Source organism: Parus major, chromosome 3 (assembly GCF_001522545.3).
Source record: "Parus major isolate Abel chromosome 3, Parus_major1.1, whole genome shotgun sequence".
In the NCBI taxonomy this organism is placed as follows: Eukaryota; Metazoa; Chordata; class Aves; order Passeriformes; family Paridae; genus Parus; species Parus major.
This window is the reverse complement of record NC_031770.1, coordinates 56014689-56037541: the sequence shown is the minus strand read 5'-3', so window position 1 is coordinate 56037541 and position 22853 is coordinate 56014689. Positions and strand designations below refer to the sequence as shown.

At 39.6% G+C, this 22853-nt stretch overlaps 1 protein-coding gene across 2 annotated transcripts in view; it reads left to right on the top strand.

Annotated features, from left to right (window-relative positions):
• The window catches only part of MTHFD1L (methylenetetrahydrofolate dehydrogenase (NADP+ dependent) 1 like), a 143666-nt gene that overhangs the window by 4909 nt on the left and 115904 nt on the right, over positions 1-22853 (top strand). For both annotated transcript variants that reach the window (XM_033512763.1, XM_033512764.1), the window contains exons 4-10: positions 675-799; positions 1912-2012; positions 2915-3039; positions 10189-10300; positions 14940-15019; positions 15743-15840; positions 19665-19838. In XM_033512763.1, the coding sequence (XP_033368654.1) occupies positions 675-799; positions 1912-2012; positions 2915-3039; positions 10189-10300; positions 14940-15019; positions 15743-15840; positions 19665-19838 (815 nt within the window). The remainder of the gene's footprint in view (positions 1-674; positions 800-1911; positions 2013-2914; positions 3040-10188; positions 10301-14939; positions 15020-15742; positions 15841-19664; positions 19839-22853) is intronic.

Genomic DNA, 22853 nt, shown 5'->3' with positions numbered 1-22853 from the left:
TGTCAGATATGACCAATTATAAACCACTTGAACTTGCATCTGGTTCAGTACTTGAAATTCATAAACTTCCCTGTGGTGCCTTTTCAACATAACAGTTCTTCACAAGGCAATTGCCAGCTCTTAGTGTCAGGGTGTTTTGAGAAAAACCACCATATATGCTGGTTTAATAAAATCTTTCTCTCTTTTTTTTTTTTTTTTTTTTTTTTTTTTTTTTTTTTTGGTATAGTTGTTCTTTCAAGTGTTACAACTTTTTGTCCCTGTATTGGGATGTGATCTGATCCTTTTTGGTTTTGCACTAAGTATTAACTAAGGCGTCCTGCTTCTAAAAACATTTTCCAAAGCTATTACAGTGAGCTATTAAAGCTATTACAAGCTTTTGCTGATGTTTAGAGCGGTGAAACACAAACTGCTTTTGGCAGCATAATGTCACATAATACATATTTACTTTGCAAGATGTTGAGAATAGAGTCAGGGTGGCTTAATTTGGTAAGCCACTGATAATAAACTGAGTAGAGCAGGTTATTGCTTTTTCATTTAGAATTTGCAGTAATAATCAAGGGAAGCCAAGGTGGCCATAAAGTAATTGAAAAAAAATTACAGGTTTTACCTCATTCTAATCAGATTCTCCTTTTATCTGTTGTTCTAATCTTTAATGCTTTTTATTAACTCCCTAGATTGTCAGTGAAATCTTGAGACTTAATGAGGATCCTAACGTGCAGGGCCTTGCTCTTGACCTCCCAGAAAGCTTATATAGCAGTAAGATACTAAATGCTGTGAAACCAGAGAAGGATGTGGATGGGTAAGTGGAACACTGAGAAATAATATTAGCAGGCATAAGCCTGATGGCTCTGTAAAATCATTTTCCCCTGTGCTTTTCATTAATGGATTCCTCAGTCAATGTGTCTAGCTGTGCTATTGAGCAGTGATAAAATTGCCTCTGAATCAATGAGAAATCTTTTGCTGAAGTAGTTTTGGTCATTATCTTTTTTTTTTTTCTTTTTTTTTTTACATAATGTATATTCAGGGCAAAATTTTAAATTTTAGAGAAATTTAAAAATCTTGATTTACTAGTGCTACTTAAGGTATTTCAGTACCTCAGTAATACAAGTGACAAAGTCACAAAGTATTGAATTTTCACAAAAAGGATTGATGGAAAAATTGCAGAGACGGTTTTAACTTCCTTACAGCACTCTCTTGTGGTCAGAGAGTAAACTATAATAGTTTGGACCCATTAGCACAGATTGTCAATCAGTGTTGAGTTGTACTGCTCTCTGAAGAGACTGCTGGTGTAATTTAGTTTTGTGAGTTACCATTTTGCTGCTTTTGCAGCCTTCCTGCTCTTAGCTGCAGGCTGTTACCATTTTTTTTTTAATCCCACTCTCTCTTATTTTTTTCGTGTCAGGGAAAAAAAAAATTTAAAAATCCTTCAAGTTAGTTACCTTTCCATTATGTGGAATACAGGAGATTGTTAGAGAATGGAATATTTGGAGCATCCTTCTGTATGGGAGAGAGTGGAGTGCAGTGTGGAAACAGCTGGGTTGCCCCTCCTAAGCCAGCTTGGCTCTGGCAGCAGTGGTCTGGTCTCACTGTGGCCACTGAAGTGTTTGGGCCCAGTGTGCTGTGGGTAGCCCAGTGTGACAAGTGAAGAGCTGCTGGTGTATTGTGGGATCGTGTCACTCATTGTAACTCAGATCCCTTTCCAGGCCTCTCTTGAGGCTCAGTGTTTGTCTAACTGGGGTGTGGGATGATACAAATTAGCTGCAGTACATGACTATCAAAGGATTTGCTTTAGTGAGAGATGTTTGCTCTTGGGATTAGCTCTTAGCCATGTTACAAGCATTGCAGGGGATTTATGTTACACAAACTCTTTTTTTTTTGTTGTTGCTAAATTGCCATATTTTTCCACTGCAGATTGTCCAGTGTAAACCTAGGACGCTTGGTACATGGTGATGTCTATGACTGTCTAGTTCCTCCTACAGTGTGTGCTGTGATGGAGCTTCTTGAAGATGTAGGTGAGTCCTCCTCTCATAATCATTACATTAATTGTAGCTTAGCTATTTTACTCATTTTTAATCCTGACTGGGAGCCAAATATAATCTGACCTTGTTGTGTTTTCTATTTTGTGTTGCTTTCCTAACTGACATGTGTTTGTCTCCTGCTAGTGAGGAGGACTCCTGCTCAGTGAGATCTGAATGCTGTATTTGTAGAAACAGGTCTCAGGCCTACAGATTTTGGGTATTAGGCAGGGATTAGCAGCCATCAGTAGAATCAGTTTCACTGAAGACACACAAAACACGTGAATCTTCCAAACGGAAAATATAGGCATCACTTGGGGGTTTCACTTGACTATTTTAATTAGTGTGATCAATTGGAGAAACCCAGGTTTGCCTGTCAATTGCTGCTGAGCAAACCTTCTGGTTTGGATTGTGTCGTGTCAGTGCTGACACTGACAGATTTAAACAAGCAGGTTTGCTATGTGTGAAGACACTGTTGGTTTAAGGCAGTGTTTCACAAGTTGACTCTCTTACAGCGATTCATAATTGTTGATACAAGGATTTCTGTAGCAGAACTGTAAACAGGAGGTGAAATGTACTTAGTAACAAACATGAATAAAAGGATTTGTGCAAAATACCAGAGAGCCAGAAGAACAGTATTTGCTTACTAGAGTTTAGAGAGTCACCAGGAATCTCCTTAAGGCCTGTGGTTTGTGTCACTGCACGGGCTCCAGAAGAGCTGCCCGTGCTGGCACAGCTGCTGTGGTTGTGCAGGCACACAGCGCTGTCCCGTTCTGAGCCCCATTGCAGTCCCTTCCGCAGTGCTGCAGCCGTGGCTGGCCTGGGGGGAGCTCCATGCAGCTGCTGGGGCTTGTGCCCTGCGCTGGGGGTGGCTGAACGACTTCCCTTGTGTCACACAGGTGGGAAGAAGGTTCTGCTGCTGGGAGCACGTGGGGCAGAGGCTGCTGCCCTGCAGAGCATGCTGCAGCGCGAGGGAGCCGCCGTCCTCAGCTGTCACTGGAAAGCTCCAGAGCTGCAGAGTGAGGTGAGTGCTCTTCTGTCTGCCTGGGCTCATCTGCATCCCCACAGTCTGCTCATCCCTGCCAGCTGCCCACCTGACAATCCTGCCCTTCGCTGCCGTTCCCAAGAGGGAGGCAGCAGTCGCAGGTGGCACTGTGGGTTAGGGTCTTTTCTCCTTCCTGCTTGCTCAGAAATGGTGCAAACCATTTTGCATTGCATCTGGCCTTTACCACAATATTACATGTAACAGCAGCTGCTCTAACTTCATTATTTTACACCAAGAAAATAGAGGGAATCCGACAAACAAATGTGAGAGAAGGAATCAATCAAACATTTTAGGTCTCCCTTTTGCTTTCTCTCTATGCAAGAGAAATGCCCTCTTTTTTCTCCCGTCCTGTGATACTGTCTCTGCATGAAATTACTTCCACTGGATTTGTGTCCTAAAGGTTTGCAAGTGTTGCTGCTCTTGGGAGAAATAAATTCCCAAACTTTATCTTTGGAGAGAACTGAAAAAGGATTCAAACAAATCCAGGAGCCTTGAACTGAAGGATTTGCATGGTCCCCCTGGCTGCTTTTTGCAGAGCTCATAGACACAACTTAGAGGATGGAATGACTTCCTGTGAAGCTTAATGCTTTTTCCTTAGTCCCAGATTTCACAGAATGCTCCAGCTGGGGTTGCAGTGTCACTGGGGTATGTGCAGCAGGTCCAGGTGGCAGTGCCTGGAGCTCCAGGGCCAGGCTGCCAGGCGGGGAGCGGTGCTGGGGACAGCTCTGGTGTTGGACAGCCCGTGCCACAGGGTGGCAGCCAAGGCAAAACCATGGCCTCCGGGCTCTGGAAGAGCAGACAGGAGCAGGAAACGAACTGGAGCAGCTGTGATAGAAAGTTCTCTGGCAAAGCCGTGTTTTCACAGCTGTGGATGTTTTTGTCAGGCTTGTCTCAGCTCTGGGCTTTTAAGTGACTGACAGCACTTAGGAAACATATGGCTCTCTGGGAGATGGAGTGCTGTGAACTTGATCCTTGCCATGTCTCATTCCTCAGTTATTTCTCATTGCTTGGGGTTGTGCTAGGGAACTGCTCTGGGCTGGATGGGGTGGGTGACAGGGTGGCCAGAGGTGTTTCCACTGGTTCACAGCAAAAAATCTGGATTGGGCCCAGAGCTGCTTGTGCAGTGCTGTCAATAGCTGGAGAGAGTTCTGTTTCCTTCCATCCAGATGCTTTCCCATAATCATGCTTTGCTTTTTGGCGTTCCCCATGGCTTACCTCTTGGACCAGGCCACTGATGGGAAACAGAATAGGAGGCCCAAGTTTGAGGCTTTATGCACTTCAGTCTTCCCAGGTTCATTTTAACTTTTGGCAGTGAAATAGTTTGTACTTTGCTTGCGGGACTAATCAGCAGAGCCCATAGGGAACCTACCTTCTCCCTCACCTGTGAGCCTGGAGCAGCATGTCACCAGTAATCCCAGAGCTGTGCTGAACTGTCTGGATGTCACTCTGATAGTAAACTCTAGCTCCTTGATAAAATCTAATTCCTGCGGGGAAAACTATCCTATTTCATATTCCCAAAAGCTGGAGAGTCAGAAATGGAGCACAAGTTTCTAACCAAACAATGAAGTACTCTGGCAACCTGTATTTGAACTACAATGTTGTTAGATAACATGATTATAGAATTTATATTTTTCTGCTTGTTTAAAATGCTGATTGTGAGAAACAGCTTTAGTGTTCAATAGGTTTCTTTTGATTTTTTTTATTATTTGAACTTCAAGTAAGAAAATGTGCTAGTTGATGTTTAAGTTTTTCACAGACTTGAAAGAATCAATTCATGTTTTGTTTTTCCTGCACAATACACTAACTTTTCCTTTCCCTGAATGGGACACCTCTACAGCGACAGTTTCTGTGCTGTTGTTTGGAAGTGTAACCTATGGTAGCATAAAAACTTCACTTAGGAAGTGAGGGATAAACTTACGAAGAGTATGATTTTTTCCACGAGGATGCATTTGTTTTGCAGCATATAACAGGAAAGGAGAATTTTATATTAAGGGCAGGGGAATATTATTTTTTGTAATCCATTGGCCTATTTTCATTGAAGCAATAACCCTGGCCTTAATGATGTAATGCCTTTCTGAAGTGGTTACTATATTACCTTAGACTAGCTCTGCTGATTTGTTCTTCTTTTTAAAAAGGACAGCATAACAAAAGTGTTTTCTTTAGAAATTCTTCTAATTTAAATGAGTTACACAACACTAACTTTGTAGGTTTTTTAGATAAGGTTTTGTATTGCTATGGACTTGTTATTGCTTCTCATGCACTTTTGCAAAAATATTTTGAAAATGGTCAGTCAAGAGGAAGTATGTTTTAGTCCACCTTAGGAACAATATAAAAATATAGGGGTAGCTCTCCTAACAAACAGCATAATGCTATCTACCATCTGACTTAGTGTGCTCCTTTAAAGCCAGTCTGTTCAGTCTTATGTCAGGAAAATGGAATAAAATAAATAATGGTACATTTTCATTTAATTGCTTTGATCTGAAATAATGGACACAGTTTCAATATTCTTTTCCCGCCCCACTTCATGTTTTGTTAAGTTGAAAAGATTATTAATATTTCTTTTTTCTTCCATTTTGGGTTTTCTTGACTTCAGTTCTCATGGCACAGCTGAGTCATGTCCTTCAGAACTGTTGAGCTTCCTGGGTTTTCAAATAATTAACACGTGCAATAATGCATTTTAGAAGGTTCTGACACATCTGTGCAAAGTTGTCATGAAGAAACATTGTTCTTTTTGCACTGATATGTTCAATGTAAAAGAAGTTACAAAATGAGAGATAAAGACACAAACATATTAGAGGAAATACTTAAGATGTTACCATTCATGTGCTCTCCAATGCACATTCAGAGCATTGTGCCTGAAGAGCAACTTAGTGACATAATGTTAGGGACATCTCCCTTGTAATTTTAAAATGTGACTCCCCGAAAGTCAGTTCAGTATAACATCTGAAGAATGGGAGCTGATGCGTTTAATCCTTTATTGTGTCAGAATTATGATTTCTAGTTTGAAGGGAGGTTGTCAAGTAGATTTGTGTTGGAAAAAACTGGATTATTTTCTTGCCAAAACATGGGTAATACTTAGTGTCTGTAAGAAAACAGAATTTTGTTTCAGTCATCTAAATTCAGTCAATCATTATTTCAGCACATCAACTTTAATGTAGTCCATGTGTGAACCACATCATCACATCATGCCTGTTTTATGTGAGCTGCTATCTTATAATTTTATTGTAAAAGATGTGAGGTGTGTGCTGTCTAGGTGTAATTAGGAATAGAAAAGTTGTTTGCAAAAGCAAGGTTAAGAAGTGTGAGAGTGGTTCAGTTGGAGTGCTGAATAGAAGTTGCCTTTTCAGGTTGAAAAAGAACTCTTTTGCCATAGTGTGCTTTTCCTTAGAGCCAACACTTGAGCTTCAAACTCTTAAACACCTCTTAGCTATTTGCTCTCCTAGTTTTGCTGTCTTGGTAAGACCAAGACTCTTGTTATGGGCAGAAAAATACACTTTGTATTGTAAGCGTGAAAGAACAGGAGACGAGGCACATGGATTCCATAAGAGGAGAGAATAGGGAAGCTGCATGAGCGTTTCTAAAGATGATGATGCAGACAAAGTATTTCCATTTCAACATCTTATGCACATCATCTCTGTTCCTTGTAATTTTGAAATGTATTCCCCTGTCTGTAAGGTAGAGGAGCAGTTGCTAAAGCGTGGATCATAGTGGCAGGCTTGAGCCCACAGCAGAGGTGTGGGCTTGATTTTCTCGTGCACTGTGTAGGGCAAGTGCACTCAGGGTGACGTGGCAAGGAAAGCTGGAAGAAACCATGTAATTAGTACATGCCTTGGTGGAAAAAGTACCTGAAACTAGTCATTGACTTCAAAATTTTTCAAGATTTCAGAAAGTAATTAGAATTGCTGTGGAGCCTGATCTGTAAACTGATGTGCAAAGAGGTTTTTTTCATAAAAAGAGTTGTGAAAGAACTCTTAATCAAATTCCTATTCCTCATTGCGTCTCTTCAATTTTATACAGCCTAGCTTAATACCCAGGACTCTGGGGGCTTTTACAGTTCAATTGTTAATTTTAAGTTTTATTTTGTTTGATCATGCCTTTAAAAATGGCTCTTGTAGCAGTCCATTTTAACTATGGGAAAATGAAAATTTTATGCAGACTTCACAGCAAAATGGAGTTTCAGTGATCTGTAATATACAGCTACTTTGTGTCATTATCATTTATTACTTGGCTGGAAAGTCTGTATTGTTGTTTTAACATTTGGTGTTCTGTCTTGGGAATGGGTGGTGCTTCTTAATCTGCTTCAACTAAAATCTTGGTGGAGGGGATCATATTTTATTATGAGGTAAGGTTGCAGATTATTTATTGGCACAGCTCTTCCCAACTGAAAAAATATTTACCGGTGAGAAGGCAGGATACTACTGGACTTTTGGCTTACTTTGTCTCTAGCCTGTTGCCTAGTACATTAAGGAGGGTTTGGCCTGACGCTTGTCGTTCCCTCCTCTAGCCAGCCTGATGGAATGGAGCCTTGCTGTCCAGGAAGCATGAGGCAGGCAGCCACATGTTCTCCCTCATGGGTATCTCCTTGACCTTCTGGCTATGGCCGCCTGTAGCATCTGGTTCCTGTCAGATGTGTCCTCTGTGTCCTCTGTCCAGGGACTGTGGTGCATTTGCTGGGGGAAGCTAAATGTGATTATTTCATAGGACTTTTCCATCTCTCACCTCTGTAATCATTTTCTGATGTAGGAGTTGACCCTGAACACTCATCCAAAGGCTTGCTTCTTGCTTTAGTGATTAAACAGGCAGTCAGAAGGGTAGATTAGGGCAAGAGAGAAAAATCTAAAAGCAAAGGAGGCATGGGCACAGCTTCCTGTAAGTGAAACTGAAATTTCCTAATGGAGGTCACATAAATCTCTTCCAAGGATACGCAAAATTCTGTACATGGGTATTTTGCTTTAAGTGGACTTGCTCTCTGAAGTTTCTGGATATACTTTTTAAGAATACTCACAGGCAAAAAAAATTCTCAAAAATGTTTGTTATAGATATATTTTATTAACTCTGACGGAACTTTTTCAATAGCTACACGTAAAATATTTTTTTCTTTGTGAAATAAGGGAAAGGAAATTGCACTCAGGAAAGCTCTGAGAAATCAGTGTGTCTTTAACCTGTGGTACAACTCTTTGCTGCCATGTGATGCAACTTTTTTCATGGAGGAGGTGGGGCAGGGCAGTGAGATGACAGGTCCATCTGGTTTTCTGCTAAAATTTATGGGTATGTGCGATGCTAGCTATCCGAAACAGTGTTAATGTTGGCTACAAAAGTAATTGTGTTCAGCTGTTAAAAACATTTTTCAACATTAGGGTCGGTAGTCATAGAGATGAGTATTTGGTTCCATCAGTTGTTTTCTGACACTACAGTTACACTGAATCAATTCTGTCATAAGTATGTTGGCTGAACATTCATCAGAATTATTACTTGTTGCATACAGCTCTCAACTTGTTCATCAATTCACGATGCTAAGCGGTGTGCAAAGCTTAGTCCTTGTCCCAGAGGCTTTGCATGGAAAGGCATCTTGGCTTACAGAATATGATTTATAACTGCTGCAAAAATATGAATTATTTTTTTACTCGCAAAAAATAAAAAAAGCTGTGCTCACGTAGCTGCGGAAAATCACTGTTTTTCTCTGTGTTGATGTTGACTGCTACAGCAGAGATTTCCTTCTTTTGCAGGGCAAAATGTGCCTTCAGCGTGGTATTCTTGGTACATGAGGCATTACAGCATCTTTTTATCCAGATTTCCTTGCAGATTTCTGAGTATAATTTGACCTGACACTGGTCAAGCATTGTGACTTGTGTGGCCTTCCAGGAGTGGTGTGTAAGCTGATATTTGCACCAGACTCAGGAGTGGCCAGTTTGAAAAAGGCTGAATGACTGTGCACAGGGAATCACAGGAGTGTTGCTGGACATGTGACTGAAGCCTGAATCAGCTCATTGCATTAGTCATTCGTCAAGCAAGTGGATCTTCTCCCACACTTCTGGCTTTGTTTCCACATGGGGATCTCTAAGGAGGGTTAGGTCATCCTTGTGTCCTCTGAGGGGAAGATGGAGGTTTTTTACTTTTCTGCCTTTTCCGCAGCAGTTATGTTCTTCTCCCCTCCTGGATGCTCAGCTGTGCCAAAAACCTGCTATCCTGACAAGATTTGTAGCTGTTCTTCCTTGGCAAGAGTGTTGGGCAGGGTTGTGTCAAAGCACTTTTGGCCAAAAAAGAAGCTGGAATGCCTGTCAGTCACAAATCAATTTGGAGAGTGGCTCACTGAGTTTGTGACACTTGGAATTTATTTGCATTTATCCAAAATATTACCAAAACTACTGGATTTCTGAAGTAATTTTTACAGTCAGGCTTAAGGCAATGCTGTGTCTGTGTTTTGCTTTTTTAGACATATTTTAATATGTCTGCCTCTGATGCTGTCCCTTATCTCATGGTGATTCTAAAAGCTGGTAAAGGGCCCTGTTTCAGAGGAAGTGGGGAAAGAAAGGCACTTATGTCTTTGATTATAAGAATTTTTGTAGTAACCATTTTTGCTCCAACATCCACCAGGCTGAGCTAAATGAGGAGCAGTGATTAGCAGACATGAACTGGGAAGGGAGAAAATGCTTTAATTGGAATTCAAAGGCACTGATCTTCACAGGAGGGGTCATCCTGCATCCCTGTCAGCTGGCATGGTTTTCTGCTGTCAGGGAATCTGACTGTACTCTTTATAAATGCCTATTTACTGTCTTCAACCCCTCTTTTTCTTAAGTTACTCCAAGTTAATTTGGACTTCAGAACAATGGTAGAACTTTATATTTGGAAGAATATAATCCCTATTAAATACTGATACTTACTTTGACCTCACTCACCTGATCTCACAATTTGTTTACCTAATTTAATTTTAAATGCTGTTCTTAAGTTTCGTGGCAAGTAGGAATCAATCAGTGTGGATCTTTCTGTTTTGTTCTTGTTGTCTGTTAAAGCTTTGCTCAAAAGGCTATTGCTGTAGAAGTCTGAATATTTTTAGGATGCATATCCAAATGTGTATTTCTAAGATGAAATGCTTGTTTTGTTTCTGGGGGTGTTTTGGGCTGTCCCTAGCTCCGTCACGCAGACGTGGTGCTGTTCGGCAGTACGAAACCCGATGATGTTCCTGTGAGCTGGATAAAGCCCGGGGCCACCGTTATCGACTGTGCTCACAGCCTTCTGTCAGGTAAGAGGTGATAAAAGGGAGCAGTTCTTGCAAGTGGTGGACAGTGAGCCTTCGAGACGTGTGTGGCCTCTTGGTGACAGCCTAGTGTGGCTGAAAGCTGCATCTCTGCTGGAGGGCCTTTAAAGGTGTGTGTACAGGGCATGTGTACACCTTTCTCTGATTTGTAAATAGGGAAAAGATGTTAGGTGAGAGAAGAAAGGTTGGAACTGATTCCTCATACCAGGGTAGTTAGATAAGTGGTGACCCAATGGATTCAGAGAGTTCAGAGGGAAGACTTTTGGGCCATCAGATGAGCTATTACATAGTGCTGGTTTGTACAGTTCCTTATCCTGTGACTTCTGTGGACTCACCCAGAATATAGGAAAAGGAGAAGGGAATAAATATCAACTGCAAAGTGCTGTGAAACTGTCTGCAGAGAGTGGTGCAGGGGGAGTACAGAAATTGTGTGTAGTTAAAAAGAGGCAGAATGTCTACTGCAGTAACTATTCCTAAAAAAAAGGGTTTGGATTAATCTCCTTCCTTTTCCCCTAACTTGTTGTGGAGGGTGTATGTGCTCCATAATTTCTCAGTTGAAAACATATTATAGAATTTTCTTAGGAATAAAATTAAGAAATTTTCCCAGAAGTTACTGTGCTGCTAGAATAACATGTAGTAATAATTATAACATGTAATTTTACATCACTTAAGTTTCTTAAAATTCTGTGAAGGTCTTTGGATATTTTCTAGGTTTTTGGTGTGTATATGAACTTGACTGCTCAGCATCCCAATGACATTATGCTGCAAATGAATACGAAAATGAAGAAGTACATAGATAGCATGACAGGTTAATCTGGGGTTTTTCTTAATCTTATCACAAGTGTACTAGATTGACATCTCTTGGTACAAAATAGTGGAAATGGGCATAAAGCTGAGAAAACCTAATTGCATGGGTTTTAAACTAGGGATATTCCCTAAGGGCAAATTAAGCAGACACTCTATGCAGAGCTGATGCAAAATCAGGATCATAATAAAGCAGATGCTGTTCCCATACAAAGCTTGGCTTTAGCAATAGCTTTCTTTCCTCGTCTTTCATGATATCCTCCTGACTTGAACAGACACTGCAGGTGTGGAGAACTGGGTTATTATTCACTTGATGGTCTGAAGGCATTTGGATATTGATTGACCACATCCCAAAGCAGGTCTGTGATCCTACTGAGGATCTCAGGGGTGGGTGCCGAGTCTTGTCCCTTCCTGATGCTGCACAAGTTGCCCGAAAATAATACATGTTTTCTTTCTCCTGGACTAGTGACTAGGAAATTCCTTGCATCTCTAATGCCCATTTGCTTCCCCTAGGGATTTTTGGATATAAATGTTAAGTAAATGTAAAGCAGGGCTTGGCACACAGGTCTCTTCAGCAGGTACCCAGCCTGCTAGTATGACACAGCCTTGCATGAAGGAGGAATGGGGGTAAAAAGGAAAGAAATAGAGAAGAGAGGGAGTGGTGGTACAGCAGTCATACCTATAAATCAATAAACCAAAAAGAATCTCCATTCTTCATTTTAATCTTGCAAGTAGAAACCTCTTACGTGGCAGACTTGGGGTGGTTCTGCCAGGGTGGGATAAGCCATTCTGTGCAGCCTCAGTGGGCAGCAGGAGTGACTGGACTCTCCCAGAACTGTGTGCTGCCTGCTGCAAGTCCCACTTTCAGACACCTAATTCTCTCCATTGAGGAGTCTGAGCCTTCACAGATCTAAAAGTTAAACAGTATAATTGCATGCTACATCTTAAGACAAATATGTTCATGCCTTAGTTGCTCTAAAGAAGTTCTCCAAAAGAGTGTTAGAAGAACTGCATTACATACCACAGAATCATTCATTCCTAATGCAGGAAATGTAAGATTTGGCATAAGCATATACATTTGTTTGCATTTTTCAAGTTGTAGCAATGTGCTTTGTTTCCATTTTTTTTGGAAAGGCAGCATGAGATTTTTATCAAGATAATTTAAATTGAACTTATCTACCAAATGTCTGTCTGTCTTTATGGTTATGCTTTTGAGGTTGCCAGAACCTTGGAGAAACTCTGAAATTACAGCAGAAAGGCATTATACCAGCTGTAAAAATGTTGGTCTCAAGGCTTTCTAGAGAGGTACACAAAACACAGGTGTCTGACAAGAAGAATGCACTTAGTTTAATTGCAAGATGTTTGTGGAAAACCAACAGTGGAGTAGTTGTGACCTTGGAGAAACAACTGAATCTTATAACTGACTCTTGACTTCCATGGAATCCGGCTGAGGTGCTTGGAAATTGTTCTGGAGTTTTTTCTTGCTTTAGAAATGTCCAACTTGACATCTGTGGGGTCGCAGGAGCTAAATGAAGCCTGAAAGCAATGGTCATGAAGTAACTTTTGTTCTTGCTAGATGGTGGCTAGATTTCCAACTTGTGTGGGTGTACAGGTCATCTAACACACCACATGTTTTAAAAGCAGTCGGAATTTGCAAAGACGTAACTGAATTGGGGAAATGTAATGTAAATCAGGAGAGTAGAGATAAAAGTGCTCACTCCAAAGTGGCAATTCTTTTTAAAGTTTATTTTTTTTATCAAAAGTTTTTAAATTATCACAGTTTTAAATCATTCTGCAATTTTCTGGCAGTGCAACATCTGCTTCTGTTGCACTGACAGTCTTGGAATCAGGTGAGTGCTGGTAGTGTCTTGCAGGAATATATCCTTTATATGGAAATGTATGGAAATGAAAATAACTTTCTGAACAAAACTTAAGTATGCCAGAATTATTTGGGATTTGATGTCCAATTCCTTTGGCATCACTTGAAAGCTGAAGCCCACATGGTTTAAGTATGTTAGTGGGAAATTCAACCATTTCCCCACCTCTTCTCTGTTCTAAGCTGCCTGAGCAGACAGGTTGCACCTCACAGCAGCTCTCACTCATCTACCTGCACAATTGGGTACGAGTCTGAGGAGGGAGCACAGTGTCTGAAGCTCAGCTGATCTGACCATAGTCCAAAGCAGAGAGTGCTATTCCAGCTTCCATCTGGAAAATTTATCCTAAGAGAGCTGTTGCAATCCTGTGATTGTCTTGCTAACTCTGTGCGTGCATGACTTTCACCTCTAGTTTCACCTTCACCCCTGTAAAAGCCTGGTTAGTCATTTGTGGGGTGACTGTGTAGCATAGGCAGTCTGAGAAAAATAGTTTATTGAAGGGAATTGTCTAATTCTAAAATGTATTTACACACATGCTAGCTCTGCCCTGATAAAAATAGTCATATTAAGCCAAATAACATAAAAAGTCAAACTGTTTCTGTAAAGCACAGCTGTCTGAAAGGGGGTTTTAAACTTCATTCTTCCTACTTCATTTGTCTGTTTGGCAGCTCTCCCAGCCTGGTCCCAAAGCAACAAGAGTCAGCTTATGACTGTAATAGACTATTCCAGTAAAACTCTTCTGTCTAAATCTAAAGCTGAGCATCTCCAGAAGAAATTGTTTGTTTGCTTGTTTGTTTGTTTGTTTTAATTGTAAGTGTTAATGCAAATAGAAAGATTTTTCAGACACTTTCTTAATTAGAATTTAATATGAGGATTGTATCCTTCAGCTGGGTTAACTTTGTCAGTGATGTGTAGATGCCGGCTGGCAGGAAAGTTGGAGAAAGGGTCGGGAAACACATGGAATGTGGCTGAGGGTGTCTGCAGAGACGGTCTCTTGCTCCCTCAGTGATGAGTGTGGGCTGTAGCTGCCACCCTGTCTCCAGTCTGAGTGTTTTGTGCCCTACTGCTCTGGGACCCTTGTTGGGAGGGGTGATTGTGCAAGGAAATGTAAACCTTTTATGACCAGTAGAGAAGGGGTGAACAGAGCAAGAGCCTGACCAGTTCAGGGTTTGCACTTCAGTTCCCCCGTGGCAGAAAGGTTAAAGGTGTCAGCATACAGTTGTTATTTTTCTATTACAGTTATGTCTACACCCTTCAGAATATGGCTATGGCCTTGATATGCCCACAGAGGCTAGGATGTGAATTTTGGAGAAATTGTGCCTAAATAAAAGTCAATGAGCAACAACAGAAAAAGCCAGAAGAAGGATTACAGCAAAATTACAAAATACTGTGTTTAACTGGGGTAGCTAATGTATGATTTATAATTTGATATATTGCTACTAGAAAGAATTCTAACTGTCTCTGAAATTGAAGTCACTGAATTGTGTAGAATGCCTACTTTTAATATCATGCTGATGAAGATAATTGTTGCTATTCAAAAGGATTTGCATATAGTGTTTCCAAGTTACAATAATCCTGTATAGTATTTGTGATCATTTCATTGTTCTCGCTCACTGTAATGTGTATGTCAAAGAGAAGACAGTCTTTACCATGCTCATTTATGTGTTCTGTTTAAAAATGTATGTAGCTTTTCAGAAACAGCTGTGTGAATTTTTTTTGTGTGAGTTTGTGTAATAGGTGTCAGAGGATACAGTTACTCTATTATTTTCATAGTATATTCATCCTTCTGGGAGATTTCATTTGAAGCCACCTATAATTTTGTCTGTAATATTGTTAAGTTTGAAGTCAGCATTCAGAATTTTTTGATTTGGATGTAACTTTCAAATACACGTGCTCCCACTCAAAAAGGATTTGTAATTTATTAGTGCAATACTTATATTTTTCAGAGAAGCACAACTGTGGTCAGCAGAACAACCCTGCTGCTGAAAAGACTGTTGGTTCTCTTGTAGTAGCAATGAGAATGCAGGTTGGTGTACCTTTCATTGTTGTGGATTTGTTGTTCTTTCTGTAAATTGCAGAAATTGCTTCTACAGTTTATATTTTAACTTTTGTTTTGATCTTTCTAACATCTTATCTGACTTCCATTTTAATAGCAACTCTTAATCAGATAGAGTGATACCTATCTGATTTATTACATTTATCTGAATACAATTACATTTAATTAGAGAAAGATAAATTAAAAATCAGACATCTCAATTCTGGTTAATACAGTAAAGCTTGGCAGAAGCACTTGTGTCAATAGGCTACTGCCACTCACTCTGGTAAGACTGTGAAAATTAATTGTATCTGTCTGCATTTTTGCATTATGATGGATAGAGAGTCCAAAAGTTTGTTATTTAATTTTGGAAAAAACATGAGTCAATCAATGAACAATCAGTATCTTCCATTATTTTTAAGGCGTGAGAGAAAGAAATTCTCCAACTTAAGAGAATAAAATGTTCAATTGCCTGATTAGAGACTCTTCTCTGCATGTGTTAATGGAGTTGTTTCTTTTTGAAATGTGGTCAAACAATAGAAAAGTGGCTCTTACTTTGTCCTAAAACCATGAAATGGAAAAAATTTTAAGTTTCAGGGTTTTTTGTTAGCCTTTGCCATAGAAGTTATTTCAACGTACTCTAGAGATCGTTTGAAGTTAATATTCAGCATTTATGATGCAGCTGTTTTCTGCTGTTTGCTTTTTTAAAATCAGAACATGGTAAAAAACGTGGAGCGATGGATCCAGTCCCAGCAGTACAGAAAGTGGGACCTCCACTGCTTGAAACTGAAGCCCCTCTCCCCAGTGCCCAGGTAAATGCTTTTTAAAGAAAAAATAATGAAAAATATTTTTAAAAAGAGTAAGCAAGTGTAACAATCTAAATATATTCTGTGCAGTTTTTAATCTTATGTGGGCTATATGTTGTGCTGTTCTCTTGTATGCTTCATCGTGGCCATGTGCTTCTGTTTGCTGTCAATTTTTACTTTGATGATATGCATTGGAGCCAAGCTTTATTTTATGGGGACCTACAGATGGAAGGTTTCATTGACAGAAGTAGGAGAAGCCTTGTGCAACACCAGCAGACATGCAAGACAAGAAGTTCCTAATGGCTAAACCCTGATGTAGGAAGGTGTTTAGTTAAGGCTCAGTAATTGCAATGGCATTTGAGTTTGTATTTATTTTCTTCCCTCAGTAGAAGTACTTTCTTCTGTATTAGACTTTTAAATTCCTGTGTGGGTGTGAAAAGCAGGAAGCATATTTATTCTCATAGCCAGAATCTTTTCAATCAGTTCCTGTCATTCACTTCCCAAGGCCCCTGTCTGGGCCTCAGGGATTTCAGGTCTGCCTTGGCACGATCGCTGACATCTCTGACATTTAAAGCAGCCTGAGCTCTTTACTGTGCTAAAGTGCTTTGCTGTGAGTTGGGTGACAGAGCAGGGAACCAATGGCTTGAAAGTGAGGAAAGTGTCAGCATTCCTTTGTGCATGTGGGAACGCCTGCTTCTGCAGATGCCAAAGGAACCTCACACCAGAAGAAAGTCAGAGAGAGATGGAACTGCACAGTCTGGAGGAGAGGAGCATCTTATCATTGTGTCTAAATACAATGACACAGAGAGAAACAAAGCAGGCTCTTTTCACTGGAAGCCAGTGACAGAACCATAGGCAGTGAGCACAAACTGAAGGAAGCCCCAGGAAACTCCATCTGAACATCAGGAAATACTTCTTCACCGTGAGGGTGACCAAACATTGACACAGATTGTGCAGGGTGGTTGTGGAGTGTCCATCCTAGGAGATATTCAGAAGCCTCCTGAACATAGGCAACTAACTAGCTCTAGATGGCTCAGCATGAGTAGGGGGGTTGGACCAGATGACTTCCAGAGGTCCTTTCCAACCTCAGCCACTCTGTGATTCTGTAATTCTGAATCCTACTGGTGTCTTTTTGGAAAGTTGTGACAAAATGTTGTATTTTTAAAGCATTGCTTTTCACTGTCTCTTAAAACAGTTTAATGGGAATGAACACAAATGTGATTTACACCAGAGATGCCAAAAGGCATCTTTTGTAAAGGCATCTCTTTTGTAACCAGGGGCACAAGGGGACAGAAATGCTTGAGCTTTTTCTGGGCTAGCATGTAACATTTCTAGAATTGAAGCAAAATAAACCCTATCCTTAAATAATACAATTAAAATATGCGATGTCATGAGTGTGATGGTAAAAAAAACTTTCAAAAAAAGTATTCCCAACCCTCTGTATGACATTGTGTGTTTAGTACATAAATAATTACATAATTAATAAATAACCGTGTGTGTGTATATATATATATACACACCATTATAGTATAATATATATTATATATTTAGTATATATAATTAGTATATTATACTTGCATTTATCTGCTAACTCTATAGCTTTGTCTCTTTTTCTTTTAAATATAAAGAAACCCTTTAGATAGGAAATATCCTGTAATAAAATGTAAGCTTGCAGCAATACACCATGTTGTGTAGAAACAGATGGAGTTTCATTGAAAGTGAGGCAAAGCTGCTTAAGCATTAAAACTAAGAACATCTGCTTTTTGATTTCTATGAGATCTGGGCTGAAGTATTTCCAAATATATTGGAAGTGGGATGGAAAAATTTCTAACAGTAAGCAGCAAAAAAAATAAATATCAGGTGAGTAGATGTAGAACCTTCCTCCATCTCTTAAATTTTTCTGCATTTTGTAAATTATCACTTTGCATTGTCAGTGATGGACTTCTTGCTTAACAGTTTTCATTCATGCAGAAGAACCACTTTTGCACATCTCCTGCGATACTGAATAACTTAACAGATTGAATAATTCTGGTATTTCCAATACAGAGAATATATTGTCAGATTAAAGGAGTCATCTACAAATACAGACTTCTAAGGTCCAGGTGTAATCAAATCCTTAATTTCCTGTGTTTTAGGAAAGTAGATTAAGTAGGAGGAAAAAAATGCAAATTACTTTTGTCATATTAGTCTACATCTTTCTTCTCTTGCTAAATGCATTGATTATTTTAGTAGGAGAATAGTCACCCTGAAAACTTCCCTTTCTTAGATCTTTAAGGGATTACACTGCCATCAACTCAGGAAGAATTTTCTGGGACTGGAGTTGTTTACATATAGTAAGTTCTGAGTGAAAACTTCAGATGGTCTTTGCCATGTGGTGTTTGTAAGCCACTCCATCTTGTGTTCTTGTTAAATTTTTATGGCTGTTTGAAGTCACCCATAAGAAGCCAAAGGTGTATCCTTCTATGAAAGAGGATACACTTAGTATGTCTTTGAAAGAAAGCAGGTTCCAGGTTAGTTCTGTGGTTGAGTAACTCCGTGTCCTGTAGTACTGGATTATGTCATTGTTTGGCTGGATGGTTTCTGGGTTTCACTTAGCAGCTGCAGGCTGCAAAAGGGGGACACTTGAGAACTATAAATGAATAATGGAGCCAGTTCAGGATTTTCTCAAAGAATTGCAAGAGATTAAGTTGGCACAGACTGATCATTTGCTGGTGAATGCAGAATGGCCAAAGTCCACACACAGGGCTGAGATCTGGTAGTAGTTTTATGTTCACTGGCTATTTAAGGTCTTACAGAATGTTTGAAAGATCAGGACATGACCTTTCATGCCATTGCCAGATTCTATCTTTAAAATACTGTGATAAACTGAAACTACAGGAAGAAATTTACCCTGGTTAGGCTGAAAGTAATTTTTTAAGTTGTTTTTGTGGTAATGTGAGCAATTCAAAGCCCAAGGAGACAATTCTTCATATCCTGTTTGCCAGCCCCTAGGCTCCCATGCTGCAGGAGCTTACAGCTGCTACACACTTATGTGGACCCAGTGGGCAACTAGGTCAAGCTCACAAAGGAAAAATCCATGATGGAGTATTAAATCCAAAGACCTCAGGTTGTCCAGGTCAGGAATTGCAGATACAGTAGTGTCCCCTGCAGCCAAATCCCCTTTGGCAATCTGTGCGCTGCTGCTCGCCCTTGCTGGAGATAGTTTGTAAGGTCACTGGATGTCCTGGCTGAGCCCCATGCTTTAGACTCCTCCTCTGTGGCCATTCTTAGTTTAGCTATGTTTTAGAAGTGCATGAGTTGGTCTTCAAATGCCTTGTTTCCTTTAGTGCCCTCGTGGGGGAGTAGTGATGTTGGTGCTGCCCTCGGATGAAAGACGCCGCGTGCACAAGCTTTGGTTTCAACACATGTGTTTGTGTGACTGTTGGCCAAGGAATGCATGCACTTTTTAGTAAATTGTATGTGCTGAAATATGCTGTGAGGGAGGAGAACAAAAGGGAAAAACAAACCCAGAAACAGCCATTCCAGTGGGACATGCTTGAGCATCCAGCAGACACGTTTCTAGCTCGATATGAAAGCATTATGTAATATTTGGAATCTGATTAAACAAGAGCTCTCTGTGAAATTGTAACAATTAACAAACACTGTACGTGATTTTCAATGTTATATTAGGTGTTAGCTAATATTTAGGTTTGGTTAATAAAATGTGAGAGAGAAATGAAAAACTCATTACAGTAACTCCATTGTTGGATTATTTGCTGTTGTTTAGTGCTCTGTCGTCGACCACCTAAGCTGAGAGAAATCTCCTGGCCCCTATTTGTTTTCTTTTCCAGTGATATTGAGATTTCCCGAGCACAGAGTCCAAAAGCTGTTGATGTACTTGCCAAGGAGATAGGATTGCTTACAGATGAAATTGAGATCTATGGCCAAACCAAAGCCAAAGTACGTTTGTCCCTGCTGGAAAGGTTAAAGGATCAACCAGATGGAAAATATGTTCTAGTTGCTGGGTAAGAATGCTATGTAATGTCATTAATGTCTGCTGTTTCCACTCTTATTAATATAAACATGCAACTTACATCTTTTTTATACTCTGCACAAGTAAGAATCTTGAATGTTTTCATCTGTATGTTGCTCTCTTCTGAAAGTGAGCAGGTTTTAAACTTTTCTGAAGCAACACAGCTTTTCTTCCAAACTGTTATTACTGAAGTAAAGTATATTTTATAAAAGGTAATTTGTTCTATGATTCTGTGAAATGTTGGTGAGTGGAGTTTTTCTTACTGTTTTATCAGAATTTTAAATGTTTAACTGGATATTTAAGGCTGCCTGTGTTGTGGCTGTTTATAAACAAACATTAACAGAAGCTACATGCTAATCTGTTGATATTAACAATAAATACTTTTTTTATTGGAGAACAGATTACAAAGTTTAAAAAGCCATGTTTTTTCTCTGAAATGTAGACATGTCTCCAGGCAGGCTTATCCTGCTTGCTTTTCCCACGATTACAGCAAATGCAATGCTCAGCAGGAATTATGCACTTCTCTTCTGAAGAGCTTCAGGTTTTTCTTGCATTCAGTGACACAACTTTTCTTTCACCCAGTTTACTAAATGGAAACTTCTGCTTGTGAACAACCATGTGAAGGTTTTCATTAATATTTAAATTTCAGTGTGTTCTTTATATTCTGAGTTACTCTATTGGTTGCTTCCTTTTAAATAAAACCACACAGGTTTAAAATGCAGTTTGGCTGATCCAGGAGAAAACTTGTTAACCACCTTGATCTACCGATTTCTCACCTTGGTTAGTGTTTCTCGAGCTGCTTTACTGCCTTCCTCTGGGAGCAGCTGGATTTCTGGCACTGTCTGAGATGGAGCTGTTGTAGACTGAGAGACTCGATGTCACAAAACAAGGCAGGCAAGATATGAAGCTTTCCTCAAAGCTATGTGATAGAGGTCCAGCATTAAAGATATTCTTGGAGGATGCTGGAGCAGTTAAGAGAAGGAAATAATAACTGGTTGAGTTTGGTCTCCTTTGGCAGAGTTTTATTTTGGTTTTGGTTTTGTTGTGGCTTTGGAGAAACAAAAATAGGTTTGGTATTTGACTGAGTTTGAAGAAAGTTGCTGCTGTGTATTTTCATACTCATGATGTCAACAGCATCAGTTGATCATCATTCTGCAGACCAATCCAGACTTCCCTAGCAATAAACCACTCACAGAAGAAGAAGAAGAAGAAGTGAAGATGTCTGGAGGTACAAAGACAGCAAGTTTCAAAGCCCCATTTGGGTGGATTTTAGTTGTGTCAGATGGCATGCACTAGTGCTTACTTGTCTTCACACTGCTTTGTCTCACATTCTCTCCAAAGAGGGTATCTCAAGCAGTTGTCGCAGAAGGAAGTGCATCTACATGTGGAAGAAATGCAGTTGTTTTGACCAGAAAGATGAAAAGCTGGCAAAAAGTAGAAAATTGGATCCTCTCATAAGTTTACATAAAATGTACCAATGCAGAATGGTGTTTCAGAAACAAAGGACTGGGCTTGGTAGCTACCCAAGCTGATGATGCAATATGCTGTTATTTGTAACATCTCTGAAAGTCACTGCATCTTGTGGGGTTAGTGCAAAGCCACATCTGCTGAGGAGTGCCTGGGCAAGGTCGCTACAACAGTGGGAACATTCTCTTCTGAGAGAGTTCAAAGCTTGACTTTGAAATATAGTACATATAAAATATACATTTAATGTGTGTTTATATGCTCTCAGCTGCTCTCCATTGCTGAAATGGCTGTAGCAGATGACAATGATTTTAAGAAAAACAGGGAACTCTGTCTGATGGGGAAATGTTCAATGCAGTGAAAATCAAGTATCACTGAAGTGTGGAAATTGGGAGTGAAAAAGGATCCTCATTTGCTTTCATTCTCTCCCTTTTCAAGGCCAGATCAAGCAGAACCTGCCATTTGGATTATTATGTTTGTTCACAATAACTAAAGATACTTAAAAATTATTTTAGAATGATGCAGTATAGGTCTTCAGAATAAATATTTTCAGTGTTTCAGAGAAAACATTTAAGATATTTGCTTATAATTATGTTTCTGGTGGAAATACTTGCAATGTATGATGAGAACTTCTTGTGTGTGTGTGTGTATTCAAGAAACTGCAGAATCTCCAAACTTCATCCATGATGCAGCCAGCAACATTTGTGCCTTTTATTGCACATTCAGATTTCAGTGTTTCACAACATCTAGGAATTTGTAAATATTTGCTGCAAATGCATGTCTAGTTTATTCCTGATATGCTAAAGAACAATCTTCTTGTTCTGAACAGCAAAATGCAACTGAAATGTACCTTTTTATCTCTGAGGACAGTTGTATTTATGACTCTTTAAAAAGTTGCTAACTGCAAAGTCTTTTTTGTTCTTCCTAAATGCAAACAAATATGGCTAAGTGTCTCATCCAATATAAACTTTGTATGCTGAAATATTGCAGTTTGATTAACAGATCACAACACTCAAAAATAGGATGAAGACTGTTTCTTCATAAATTCCATTTATTTCTGTATGGAGACCATCCTTTTTTCTTTTTCTTTTTTTGTTTGTTTTTTTTTATTTGTTTTTCATTCTTGCTTTTTTCTTTATTTTTCTTTGTCTGTGTTTGGCATGCTATAGGGCTCGTATTAAGACATTTTGGGGGCAGTTATCATGGAGTAATTGGTTCTTGGGCATCAACTGCCTGTAGACAGGATTTTAGTGTGCTAAATAATATGTCCCAGGTTCTGTTAACTCAAACTGCTTCCACTCATTGCCAGCTGAGAGCATAAAAATGAATGCAGCTTGTGCTTGACCTAGGAGCTAAGTTTAGTGTCCAGGGTAACCTAATCAAGCACTCAAGCATGTAGATGGCATATTCACAGGCACAATATGAAGTTACAGCTGCAATTTATTAGAATCTATGTCTCTGTGTGTGTATGTTTCAGCATCTTGTTTCTAAATGCTCCAGTGCTTTGGCTTTTAGTGGATAGTTCTGGAAACTTGTTCACGTC